General features: G+C 32.9%; 2 protein-coding genes and 1 further gene across 3 annotated transcripts; 1 reads left to right on the top strand and 2 right to left on the bottom strand.

Moving 5' to 3' along the window:
- Nucleotides 1-357: 357 nt before the first annotated feature.
- On the bottom strand, nucleotides 358-1,713 carry Dhpr (dihydropteridine reductase).
- Nucleotides 1,714-2,912: 1,199 nt separating this feature from the next.
- LOC106114149 (ninjurin-2) lies at nucleotides 2,913-7,449 on the bottom strand. 2 transcript variants are annotated; one of them, XM_013307246.1, is made up of 3 exons: nucleotides 7,205-7,449; nucleotides 5,945-6,121; nucleotides 2,913-3,339 (listed from the first exon to the last, which is right to left on the bottom strand). In XM_013307246.1, the coding sequence occupies exons 1-3, from the start codon at nucleotides 7,238-7,240 to the stop codon at nucleotides 3,148-3,150; spliced, it is 405 nt and encodes a 134-aa protein (XP_013162700.1). In that variant the 5' UTR covers nucleotides 7,241-7,449; the 3' UTR covers nucleotides 2,913-3,147. The 2 variants fall into 2 exon arrangements, with proteins under 2 accessions (XP_013162700.1, XP_013162699.1); XM_013307245.1 differs by lacking the exon at nucleotides 2,913-3,339 and adding an exon at nucleotides 3,449-3,726.
- Nucleotides 7,450-8,319: 870 nt separating this feature from the next.
- Nucleotides 8,320-11,622, top strand: LOC106114065 (uncharacterized). The gene is made up of 6 exons (XM_013307141.1): nucleotides 8,320-8,510; nucleotides 8,725-8,848; nucleotides 9,190-9,473; nucleotides 9,761-9,936; nucleotides 10,272-10,404; nucleotides 10,756-11,622. Exons 1-6 carry the CDS (start codon nucleotides 8,388-8,390, stop codon nucleotides 11,563-11,565), a joined length of 1,650 nt encoding a protein of 549 aa, XP_013162595.1. The 5' UTR covers nucleotides 8,320-8,387; the 3' UTR covers nucleotides 11,566-11,622.
- Nucleotides 11,623-13,256: the final 1,634 nt, after the last annotated feature.

Here is a 13,256-nt window from a genome sequence, read left to right as displayed (position 1 = left end):
CTGAGATATTTAGTAGTCAGAAAATCAATGGGTATTTCCAAGCTACTAAAACAAATTCCAATCCAGAATATGTAAATATTTGTTTTTTTTTTAATAAAGTGCAAAAGTTAAATATATTAAAAAAGACAAGAAACATTATGGTTCTTTACAAAAAATATTTATTTGACAAGTGAAAACAAAATTGATGTTTTAATTTATATAATAAAGACTCAATGATATTCCTGACGATGATGGGTTACTAAATTATAATAATTACACATCAAAATGATGATAAAACTAATGAAAGACTTGGAATAAAACAGTCACATCAGCTTTTTAAAATAACCATGAAAGAAAAACAAATTTCAATTAACAACATTTATTTCATTACATACTCATTTATTCAAATCACATTTACAAGCAACATTTATTAACACAAGAAATTACATTTCTGCTTAAAATAATGAGATTGTTCCCTTGTCATACAATCAAAGGGTCTTAAAAGTGCAGGTTAGTTTATTAACACATAATTGTGACAAACAAATTCAGTTTAAAGTCACATTAAAGTGACAAATATAATGTTAAACATTAAATAAATTACATCTATAGATATATTCATTTAATATATAATAAAATTGTGCAATATGTGGCACAGGCAAGATGTTTGAAATAATATTTATTATTACAGCACATACTATATTATTTGCTCTGTTTACTGAACAATTAATTCTGTGATATTATTCTTTGTAACAAGCGCTACTAAGCTGCCACTGGCTGGACGTTCCTCTCCTTTAATCCACTTATCAAATAACTGAGCTACAAATGATAGCGGAGTCCAGGTGCTAAAGTCAGCTTTAGACATCCATTTCCTGTTCATTTCTGTATCCAATGTCACAGGCATAATAGCTACTGCTAAGGAATTTTCTGGCAGCCCGGAATCCTTACTACCAAGTGACTTTGTTAGCTGATGTACTGCAGCCTTGGCCATACCATACCCAATCATGCCTGGAGTACCTTCCAAAGCAGCCTTAGCACCTGTCAACGCCAACAATCCTCCAGGGGTCAAATATGTAGCCGCAAGAGAAGCAGCAATGGTAGAACTCCATACTGACTGACGCCACATTAAATCCGCTTGCTTGCTTAAATCCTTGGCCGCGTTTCCACCGGCCCAACCACCGGCTACACATATCACGGCATTCACTTTCTGACCTTGCAGCGCCGTGCCAAGTTCCTTAACAACATGCTCCTCTTGCTGCAACCACGAGGCGTCTTTCGGAACTGTGATGTTAACGTCTGCGTTCTCGTTCGGGTTTAAATCGATGCTGGCCACCCAACAGTTGGCTTGTTTAAAATGATTCACACATGCAGCACCCAAAGCACCGCGGCCTCCGTAAACAACAATTCTGCTGGTCGCCATCGCCACGTCTTACTTTAGTCGCGCTTGAAAACTTACTAACTATGTTATAATAAAACAAAGCAACAAGTATCAAGTTATTGAGTAGGGCACGAACGATACGTACTGCATAAAGTTAGCCTCAGTTTGTCGTTGCGGTAACCTCGACACTCACTTTTTATCAAATTCTATGACATAAATAACCATATGACCACGAAGGTTTTAAAGTTCGTTGAAGTTAATAGTTCGCTTGCGATACGCGAAAAGTTCGTGATAAGAACAATCAACAGTTATAGGCAATGCCAATGGCCAACCGGTCAATACTAGTGCGCAGGGCCGAATTATGCAATGACAATAAGGATGAAGTGATTGAGGTGCGGTATATTTTATAATTTTTTGTTACTTTAATTATGATCTAAAATCAAGCCTACGTACATATACAGCGGACTTAGTTCAAAATTAAATTAAAAAGGTGATATTTGTTCATATTTGATTGTGCAAAAAACTCATGAATTTTGAAATCCTTGCATTGTATGTGTCTTTTGTTCTCTGTTTTTACAAATAATAAAACGTTATAATATTGTGTTTTGTTACTGTTGCACTGTGATTTTTAGTCCCCCTCTTTCTCTCAAACAAAATTAAAAATTTAGGTAGAAACTTGGGAGAAACTAAAACACTGAATCCCACCCTGCAATTAGCCGTCAGTCGACAGTGACAGCTGGCAGCTGATGGCTAACGTCAGTGACGCGCGCTTTTGAATGGACTTATAAACTTTTAACTACGCTACCATAGCATCACCATCGCCACCAAATCGTCAACTTCTTGCTGTTGCTGCTTAATGTAATCAGTTCAGTAGTTCAAAACAATTATTTGATAACCCATATAAAAGACTGCATATTTTTTGGTATTCAAAAAGATTGTGTGTTTCTTTGTAAAAGGTAAAATTATAAATGGTAAATTCAAATGTTTGGATGGAAAGATGGATGTTTGTTAAAAGGTATCTCCAGAACGGCTGCATGGATCTTGCTCAAATTTGGCGTAGATATAGAATATAGTTTTTTTTTAAATTTAACTTATTTTTTAATTTCGCGCAAACGGAGTTACGAGCGACAGCTAAGTTTCAAATAAAACGCAATTGAATAAGGTGTAAATTACTTTATTATAATATGCATGTACGATATACATGAGTAAATCAATAATTGAAATAGAATTATTACACATAGTTTCAGTTTAAAATTTACAATAATTATTAATATTAAGATGCAGCTACCTTTATTACTAACCTCTATCTGTCTGCGGCTTCGTACGCGCGGAATAAAAAAAAAAACTAGTAATAAATATAGCCAATGTCACCAGGAGATAGTGTAGCATTCAAATAGTGAAAGAGTTTTTGAAATATATTGAATTACGGAGCCTATTCAATGCAAACAATCAAATTTTTCTGTAGTATCTGTATAGTTATGAGTATATAATTTAATTATAGATTACGATTGATTTGATTAACAAAAAAATATTCACTCGAATTACAATATTTCTTGGAAAGGATTATTCAGCATTACCAACCTTAGAGGAATTACTTGTAAGTAATAACTCCTGGAAGTAATTCCTCTAAGACGAAAACACATAAAAGTTAAAAAACGTTTATTAAACATGGCATACATAACATTTCATGCACGAGTACACAATATGAGTAAAATTGGACTATTCCTTTCATAATAATAAAGCTACCTAATAGGTAAATAATTTAGTCAAACTCTTACAGTTTTTATTAAAAATTAAGCTTTTAAATTTGTTGAATTATCTTCAACATGCATTGAGTAGAAAACGCTTATAATAATGTTTAATGTGATGCTTATTATTTTAAATATCAGACTGGTATTATTCAATATTTCTGCTTTTTGTTGATCTCGAACATGATTTATATTGAAAATTAGGCTCAGCACAACAGCGACTACCGCGGAAACTGCCTACGAAGAAAAAAAAAACAAAATTAAAAAGAAAAAAAACATAAACAATACACACTGGCATTTAACCCAATACAAAGAAAAAAAACGAAACTGTCATTGTCTTAAATATCGTAAGCAAATCTAAAGTTCATTTTAATAAAAAATGGTGCTGCCTTATTTTATTTGGCTTGAAAATATTACACGTTGTAATCTCTAACTATTCCTATAATAATCTTGTTCTGAGAGAGCTGGGTCGAATCCGAACGTCATTTTGATGACGTCACAGAAGACCACGCCTGTCATCAGTCCGACTGACAGGTGGTATAGACCATCAGCTATCTTCTTTCGTTTATGATTATTCTCGTCGTCCAAAGATGATATTATAAGGGCCAGCACTCCCGCAATTGCCTGTATTAAAACAAGACTTTAGAAAATGCCCTTTCACCTCCGTTCTTCCATTGTAAAAAATATATACGTATTTAATTATATGCATTAATCGAAAACATATAACAAAACCAAATAAATAAAAAAAACTTAATTTTATATATTCGTGGTATTCGATTTTCTCAAATACTCATTGTTAATTAGTTTCAAACGTTCTAACACTAGAGGATTGTTGGAGTATTCAATTCCGAACGCGGAGATCACAATGTTGAGGACAGAAATTGTGAAAATAAAGATAACGATGACGTCATTAAGGATAATGGCCGACGGCTGGTCTTCGTGGTCGTTAAGGTCCAGACCCCCGATCACAACGAACATCAGCCCAACGAGCAGCTACAAAAATAAAAACCTATCAATATAAAATATACTAACAAAGATTATCGATATTAACTTATAAATAAAAACATCCATAAAATTACTTATGAGTCAGTCACAGGGATGCTTTATGCAAAAAAGTCGTCGTCACTAAATTATAAAATAAATCTAAAAATGATAATATATTTGTTAAGTCCCTTCTTTACTTAACGTGTCTAAAAACTTTCCACCAAGTTATCCAATCAAGTAGTACAGGAATTAATTATTATTAACAGCCCAAACGATTTAACTATAGTTAGAAAACGATAAAAATAAACACTGTAATACATCTATTACTATTTATATCTAACACGTTCAATTCCAATGAAATTGTTAAATAGCATCAAATTCCAAATATCTAGCCAAGGAAGAGTCGAAAGCGGACACAAGAACATTGAGCACGGTCACTACGAAGGCGGTTGCTGTTGTCAAGTAGTTGATGGTGTGAGCGGAGGCGCGGTGACGAGGCTGCTGGAAGCGGCAGTCGCGCAGCAGATTCAAGGTTAACAGCACCAGACCCATCGCCACCTAAACACCGCTGTATTCTCTATCTTACTAATATTACAAACGCGAATGTTTGTATGGATGTTTGTTTGTTTGTAGGCATCTCCAAAACGGCTCAACGGATCTCGCTGAAATTTGGCATAGATGTAAAACATAGTCTGGAAGAACACATAGGCTGCTTTTTACGTTTTTTTATACGCACGGACGGAGTCGTGGGCAACAGCTATGTTTTATAAATGATGAAAAACCAGCAAGTTTCGCTAATCCTCCAGCTTAAATACTTAGAATGTTCTCAACGTGAAAATGACTTGTAGATACGAGTCTCTAGTTTCAAGGGGAAGAGTTGAGGGAACACAAACGAAGACCATTCACCTCAACTAAATTTTTAAACAAACGCATGAAATATAAATAATTCTACTTCACTCCGGTCTTCTGTTACGTTGGCAAAATTAATTTAATTCTTGCTTCAAATTTAAAATGAAATAATAAAGAAATCATTGAGGTCAAGCGACTACAAACTCACGCTGACGACAAAAAAAAACGTGTGAAAACGCAAATCAATTACACTATTGCATGTTAATTTAAGACAAGATTTATCAAATTAAACTCGTTTTTATGTTAAATTATAAGAAATCGTTGACCTTTATATTCCTACAGCAAATGATGTATAATTACTATATAATGCATTTCGATTATTTAACAAACACGCGATGGCTACAGCTATTGTACTTATTCATTTATTAATAATTATATCAAGAGGTGTCAGACGAGCGAGCGGCCACCTGAAATTGCTGAATTAGCGAAGTGACCGTTGCCCATAGACATACGCAATTGCATATACGTTACCTACCTTTAATCGACGGAGGAAAGGATGCACAGAGAGAAAATATTTTCCCTTTCCATGTATCCTCTCATCCGGAAAGTCCACTACCATTTCGCATACTTTCCTTATAAGGAAAAGGGTAGGAAGGGAAAGAAGACTAAATTAGGCCTCCGGGACGCATACTCATCAGACGAAACGCGGAATTGCTTCCACTTCACGCCTGTCTTCTGTGTGGTTGTGGTATTTCACCGGGCGAGCCGGGCCAATTCGTGCGAAGATTTTAAAGCGGGTTCTACCACTGTTACTTGCCCTTAGTGACCAATTAAAGAGTGCGGCAGATAGACAATAATAATGTAAGCAATGTGCCAAGTTATAAATATGCATTTTGAAAGTTGAAGCAATTGTATTAAATCTATCTCTCTCATTCTCTTTGCTAAAACAGAGACAGCTATACGTGTGACAAGTGTCACGGCTGTTCACAGAAAATTATGTTTGTCTTACCTGTAGGACTATTGACACGCTGATGAGTATCACCAGTAGAGTATAAAACTCGTGTTTCTGCCCGACTTGCAGTACATACTTGAGCTGTGACGCGTTTGACGTCAGCAGGGCGATGTCCAGCATGCCCTGAGCGACCGTCTTCTTCGTCGCATAGCGGTTCGCGTCGAGGCCTTTGACCTGCAAAAAAACAATAAATTATATCTGCCACTAACTAGAATTTGGTTTCGGACACATACTTATCAAAAGAGGAATTACTTCCACTTTACGTCTTTCTTCTGTTTGGTTGTGGTATTACACTGATCCAGAGGAAATTTCGTGCAGTATTTTCCGCGAACTGTCACTGTTAAAACCCTTTTTCACTAGCACGACTGAATTTTTTTTTAACGATAAACCAAGCGAAAAGACAATTTTGTTTTAATATTGGTCTTTATAGTTTGTTACACTGTACTCACGCTCGCAACCTACATGGGTAGACAGACATAGCGAATTTTTATTTAAATTAAATTTTCATGAAGATAAAATAAACACTCTATGAATAATTTTTTACCATTGAAACAGATATTTTAGTGCGTAAGTACATATACTAAAGCACAATAAAGTTAACTGTTCGTGTAGATAAAAACAGTATTGTAAATGTGACTAACGATAATTACAATATCAGATTCTCAATGTAAATTCACAAAAAATATTTGAAAAATTATTTACATCATCAAACACTTCTGTGGGAGCATCTTGTAGCTTCGTATCTATCTCATCTAAATTGACAATATTAATATCCTCGTTACGTTCTTTGTCTTTGCCTTCAGTCATTATCACTTAATTTAAAAAAAAATCACTCGGTTTAAAAAAAAAAATCGTGCTTTCGAATTCGTTGTCGGATTCTTACTGAACTGTGTATTATAAAACATGCTGTAATTTGCACTTCCGGACAACAAGGTCAGTAAAATTCAGTTTCGAACAATTGAAACGATATCTTCAATAAATACATCATTCATACAATTGAATTTAATTTAATCATACATTTTGTTATTTCTCGAAAGTTTACCTATGTTCATTATCAACCTATCGCGCGACCAAGGAGGTTACAGTATTTTCTAAAAAAAAAATAAGTGTCTGTATCTATTATTCCAAATACGATACTGGATGCATCCTTTAGATCAAGATTTTTATCTTCTTTTCTTATATTTGAGACATGAAAGCTGGATAAAAGAAACTTGTTTTTTAATTTACTGCTTTCGTTAAAAAAAAATCACTACTCACCCCATTTGTAATTCCCGCAGGTAAGATTGAAGCCATTTTAAATTTCAGAGTCAAGGCGAATATCAATGTACTTAAAAGAACTCTTGTAACTAATAACAAATATTTAAAATCTTACAAACAGTTTGTATTATACGTTCCAACAGCATGTAAAACATTTTTTGGTTTTGTATTTTTTTACGTTTTAATATTCAGGTACAATTACGCAGAGAGAACGAATGTGCATTAGCTTCGGTTTCACCAACAAGTAATAAATAAATCGATGCGGTTTCCAGACAACGAGTTGAGACACAACAACATTAATAATAATTAAGGAGCTGAGATATTCAAATAATAAGTATCGAAAAATTAACCCCTATACTTCTTAACGCCTCTAATACAAATAAATATCTTGAAAATTTGATAAAGAAAGTCCATACTCCTTGATCTCTCCTATTCTTTTAACTCTCGAGTACATAACCTTTTTGAAATTTTGTGAAAAAAATGATAGTGGAAAGTGGATGTATCAAAAGTTTAGTCGCTCCATTCATGATCATAAAAATGTCTAAACTAAACTATCTAGATATACAAATTTAATATCTATTCAATAATTCTGGATATTCGAAATATTACTAAATAATAATAAATTTATCATAGATGTATGGTATACATATAAATATTACCAAACTTGAAATATTATTTGAAAGTTTTAAACTTACGCGCTGCTCCGCCATTGATTAAAGTCAAGTAAACTCAAAACTTTCATTAAATTTAATAATTTTTTATTCGTGTTATTAAAAGATTTAAGTAATTTATTCTCTTATGCTTTAATTATTAGTGTGTTTAAGTATTTAATTATGACTTTAATTAATGTAAAAGTGGGTTAATTTTGTGCCTTAATTTTTTTTACTTTGTTCATAAAATGAAACGTGCCCGCGCTCTTGCTCCTTTCGCGTCGTAGCAGTGTCAAACAAAAATATACCATTATTTCTATAATTTTAACTTGTGTTTATGTTTTATAGATAGATATTTTAAATTATGCGTTTAAGTGACATTATTTTAGAATTTTATTATGTTTTTTTCAACGTTTAGAATTGATAAGAATATGTTTTATTTGATAAAAAAATAGCATTAAGTCGTGAATAGGTGGACGACAGTGTTGTTAAGTGTTAAATATAGAGTTAAAAGAGAAGCTCCAAGAATTTAGATGCTGCCTTCTATGCCAATATTGTTTACGAGGGAAAGTCGAGATGGATTTGGCAATAAAATCGAACCGAGCAATTGTTTTTTTAATCAAAGTTCTGTCTCGAAAACCGCCATTATTCCAGAAGTGAGTCAGAGTGTTTGTTATTTTATATAACTGTACTACTTTTCATTTATATCGTGTATGTTAAGATTTGTTATAGAGATTCCTTCTAGAAGAAGAACTTTTCGTTATTTTAAAGAATAACTATGCTATGCACTTGTACATTATTGAAAAACATCATCTTACTTTAGTTACACTATTGCCTTGTTTACAATTAACTAATCTTTAATATTTTTAGGAACCTGTACAAAAAATTGGACATAAAGTTACAAAGTCAATAAATAAAGATACAGAAACAAAAGAAACTACCAGCAGCAAAAAGAATGAGCCACCAAAATTAGATAAAAATGCATTGGAATCAGGTATAAGATATTAACCATATGTATTTCATATTCAATTGAAAACCTTCACTCTTAAACTATAATAAAATAATACGTGTAAAGTCTTATCTATATCTGTTTTGTTATTATTGTAATAGTAACCATTGTGTTAAAATTATCTACATAATTTTGTCTCCAAAACATCTCGTCTATTTATAACCATAAGGCTACATTGTGGAAGCATTCACAGTAAAACATATATCATCCCCCTAGTTTTTTATGAAAAAAAACTCTCAAGATAACAAGTTTTTGTACAAGTATTTAAATAGTGTAAACTGATACTATGATAACAATTTTTCCTTGACCTACTTTTGTATTTTTAGCTCTAGTAAGATCATATTACAGAAAAGTGCAGTTAAGATTTACTTCAAACTCTTCATCTGCAAACAACTTTCAAAAATTCCAAGAACTTTTGAAACAATTTGACCCAAGGAAAGAGACTCCAGTTGATTTGTACAGACAAGTAGAACAGTTATTTGGTGATGAACACAAGGATGTTGTAGAAGAGTTTTTATTATTTTTAAAGCCAGGACAGGCAGCTGAAGTTGGTCGATTCATGGATCATTTTATGATAGTACAAATGACTAATTTTATAAATGAATTACGGGTAAGTATAAATTCTTTTCCATCTTATTATATTCTCTGAAAAATACACTTAAAAATGGTCTGAATTTTGTTTTCATATGCATTTTTATTAGTACAAATGTGTGTTTAGTAAATATTATTTGCATAAACTTATTCAACATGGTGGAATGTCTAAAAATTATATTAAAAAATTATGTGAAATTTATATTTTAATTTAATAAAAATAATCTGGCATTATCATGGTTAATTTCATGTTTTTAAAGAATAATTATCATGTTCTGAGACAAGATGCACAATCTTTTGTTCTAGATAACTTTATCCAGAAAACCTACAGTGCTTCGTAAAATTTTACGTGAAATGACAAACGGTGTTAACTGTGGTACCAGTGAAAGTATGAAAGCTCGTATCCTACCACATCTACGTTCACATCCACGGTTAATACAGATGTTTAAATCACTCTTTCCCGATGAAAGGCCACCAGATAGGTATGTTATTTTACATGACACAAATTTACTTGCTTTTGTTTAGTAAAACCGTAACCGTTTTTTTTTAGCCTTTGGTAGTGTATTTTCTAGAATAGATATGTTGTGACAATCAGTATTTATGTGTTACTAAAATGAACAATACTATGTTTTTGGTAAAAAATATTCCCTAGTAGAAGTAACAGTAGTAGTAAAGGCTTAATAGTAATTAGTAGAAGTATAGTGTCCATATATTTTGCGTGAAGGCAAAATAAGGGGTACTCCAGACTACCCAGCTTGCAGAAGAACCTTGGCAATCCATGAATTAAGAATTAATAGTTTTAATTTCTCCCCAATAGTGTATATGAGAACAACACAGCGGCATTGGATGAAAAGTTTCTAACTGAAGATAAGGAATATGATATTTGGGAGTTTGAAGATGAAAATGACAGCAAGAGAAAATTGGAGGCAAAACAGAATTTAGACACAGTGGTAAGTTGTTATTTAGAACTGGATAGATAGACTATGAATTTAATATTTTCTAGGATAAACCCCAGCCAACTATAAAATTGTGGACTAATAAATCTGATCTTTATAATTGGATTGATCATTGCTTGAAAATTACAGCTTTTTCTTCGTCGTTCTCATTTCAATGTGTTTTTCGAAGTTCTTGGCAGATAATTCAATCTCTATGAATAGTTCGAATTATCATCAGCATATCAAACGCAACCTTCAGCGCTAAAATGGCGGGAATCAAAAAGCACAAAATACCACCGTTTTTAGCCTGTCCATGTATAGAGTTTAGCTGTAACATAATTATGAAATTATCTCTTTTATTTTTAGTATATTCAAGAGAGAGTATTCCTGCAACACGGTAGAATGTTACGGCCTGCCTCTGTTACGTATCCATACAGCAAAGAACCTTATAGAGTGCACGCGAGACGTCTCGCACCAGCTCATTGTCATCTCTCGCCACCAGAGTCTGACGATGAAAGGTCCTCTCCGAAAAGAAACAGCAAAAGTACATGTAAAATTCCAACAAAAAGACCTAAAAAGCAACTAAAATCACCTACAAAAAATATCAAAGATGTGAACGATAATACGAAACATAAAGATTGTACTGTTACTTTGAATAAATCAGTTAAAGGTAAAGGTGTCGCAAAGAATAAAATCACGAAAGAGAAAAAAGATGTAGAAATAAAAGAGAGTAAAAGAGACAAAAAAGAGAAGGTAGATGTAAAAACGTGTCCAAAGAAAGATGAGACAGTTAAAATGAAACAAGCAAAAATAGAAGTACCAACTGTAAAATACGAAACAAAAAGTTTAATAAGAGATGAAGATAAGTCTATTTTGCCTAAAGTAAAAATGGACACGGCGACAATTAAATTAGAAAGTAAAACTTTATCAAGAGATGAAGTCAAAACTACAACGCACAACACACAAAGCACGGCACCAATTAAATTGGAACCAAAAAGTTGGACCAGAGATGAAGATAAGACTATGTTGCAAGTTCTAAAAGGGGAGGCTGGATCTGAGCAAGTGTTTGGACGAATAAGGGAATTGTTACCGCACAGATCCGCCACGGAGATAAAGGAAAGAATCTGCCACGTCATGAACTTGCTGCAACAAATGGCAGTAAGCGAAGTTACATAGTTAATTATGACTGAAATTTTAATATTTATAAGCAGATAATGTAAATTTTTTGATAAATTAAATAGTTTTTTAATAAATCAAAGTTATATTAAATATTATCAAGTATTATTTACACCTTTTTTTGTAATTAGAAAAATCCAAATTAAATTGTTTAATATTAATTTTAAGTATATAAAGTAATTTTTAAATCTTACTATTTATTAATTTTATGAATGAGAATGTTTGGATGTTTGTTACTACATATCTCCAGAACGGTTTAACGCATCTCGCTGAAATTCCATGCCAATTTAGATTTTACATTTTTTCTGACAGAACGAATCGTGATAGCAACGCATTTCCAGTGGGCCCGGATAACCTCTATAGTGTGATTCTAAAATCGAATTTATAATAAAAACTCGCTGCAATAAATATTGTCTTTATAAAATTATTTGTAGAAAAACACAACTGACAGATATCAATTAAATTAAAAAGACGTCATTCGTGATAATTTAAATTTTTTATTACAATTTTGTTTGAATTTTTATTAATTTTTACAATGGACAGACTTAGCGATAATTATTACTTAAGAAAATGCTACCTCGAGTCAAATCAAGTGCCTACACAGAGTGTTATAAAGAAAACGATGACACCGTCGCTGGCGAAAGTGTACTTCAAATCTATGACACACAAACACAAGGTACTAGCGGGCTTAGAACCGGTCCTAAAAGGGGGAGGCTACGATTGGTATGCACCTCCTGAAGATCTTCTAAAGGGAAGAACTGTACTCAAGCCGTTGAAAAAGGAATTTCTCTCAAAACTAGGCTTCAGTGGACTGGAATATTACGGAGAAATTATACTGCAATATCATTTTAAAAGACTGGAAGAAGAAAAACAGAGAGCTTTGATGGAGAGTGACAGACAATGGAAAAAGAGCATCGAAGAATTATGTAGACAACAAACTGAAGAACTTTCAAAGAAAGCGGCTCAGAAAAATTCAGATAAAATAAGGGACGCATTTCATGAATTTACAATTTTGTATACTACTTCAATTAATAAAATCGAAAGTTTGCTGTTAAATTCTGCCATCGCTGAAATAGAACGCGTTAAAGAGGAAGCGTTTACAAAGATGTCGAATCATTACAAGACTTTGTTAAAACAACAGGCAACTATGCTTTATGACCGTTACACAAAGAAGCTAGAAAAAAAGAAATGTGAATTAAAAGAACAATTCATCTCAAAAGTGGAGCAATCGCGCACGGAGTTAGGTAACAAAGTCCACGATATAAATATTGAAAAGCATATCACTATAGAGAAACTCCGACAATTGCTGGAATGTCAAAACCTCGCTTGTCAGATTTACGTCGCTATGAAAGAAAAACAAGAAAATGAAAAACTACTAAGTCAAGCCACATATGAACATAATAAAATCCTCAAACTTCTAACTAAGGAAGTCGCCAGAAAAGATGTTGAAATTAAAATAGAAATAGAAAAGGAGGAAAGGCGGGAAAGATTCCAACAAATATGGAGAGAGAAAGTGTTCCATGTGGTTAAAAAGTTTCATGAGTTTATTAGTTACTCGTTACATACGTTGCCAGAACAAGCAGACTTTCTATTAAATATAGAGAAACTTATGTTATTACAGATAAGTGAAATACTTGAGAACCCGACGGCGGAGAGTCTGTTTGTGCCGGAAAAAGAAGAATTCCACACGC

Source organism: Papilio xuthus, unplaced genomic scaffold, assembly GCF_000836235.2.
Source record: "Papilio xuthus unplaced genomic scaffold, Pxut_1.1 DF828142.1, whole genome shotgun sequence".
Taxonomy (NCBI): domain Eukaryota; kingdom Metazoa; phylum Arthropoda; class Insecta; order Lepidoptera; family Papilionidae; genus Papilio; species Papilio xuthus.
This window is presented reverse-complemented; position numbering and strand designations above follow the sequence as displayed.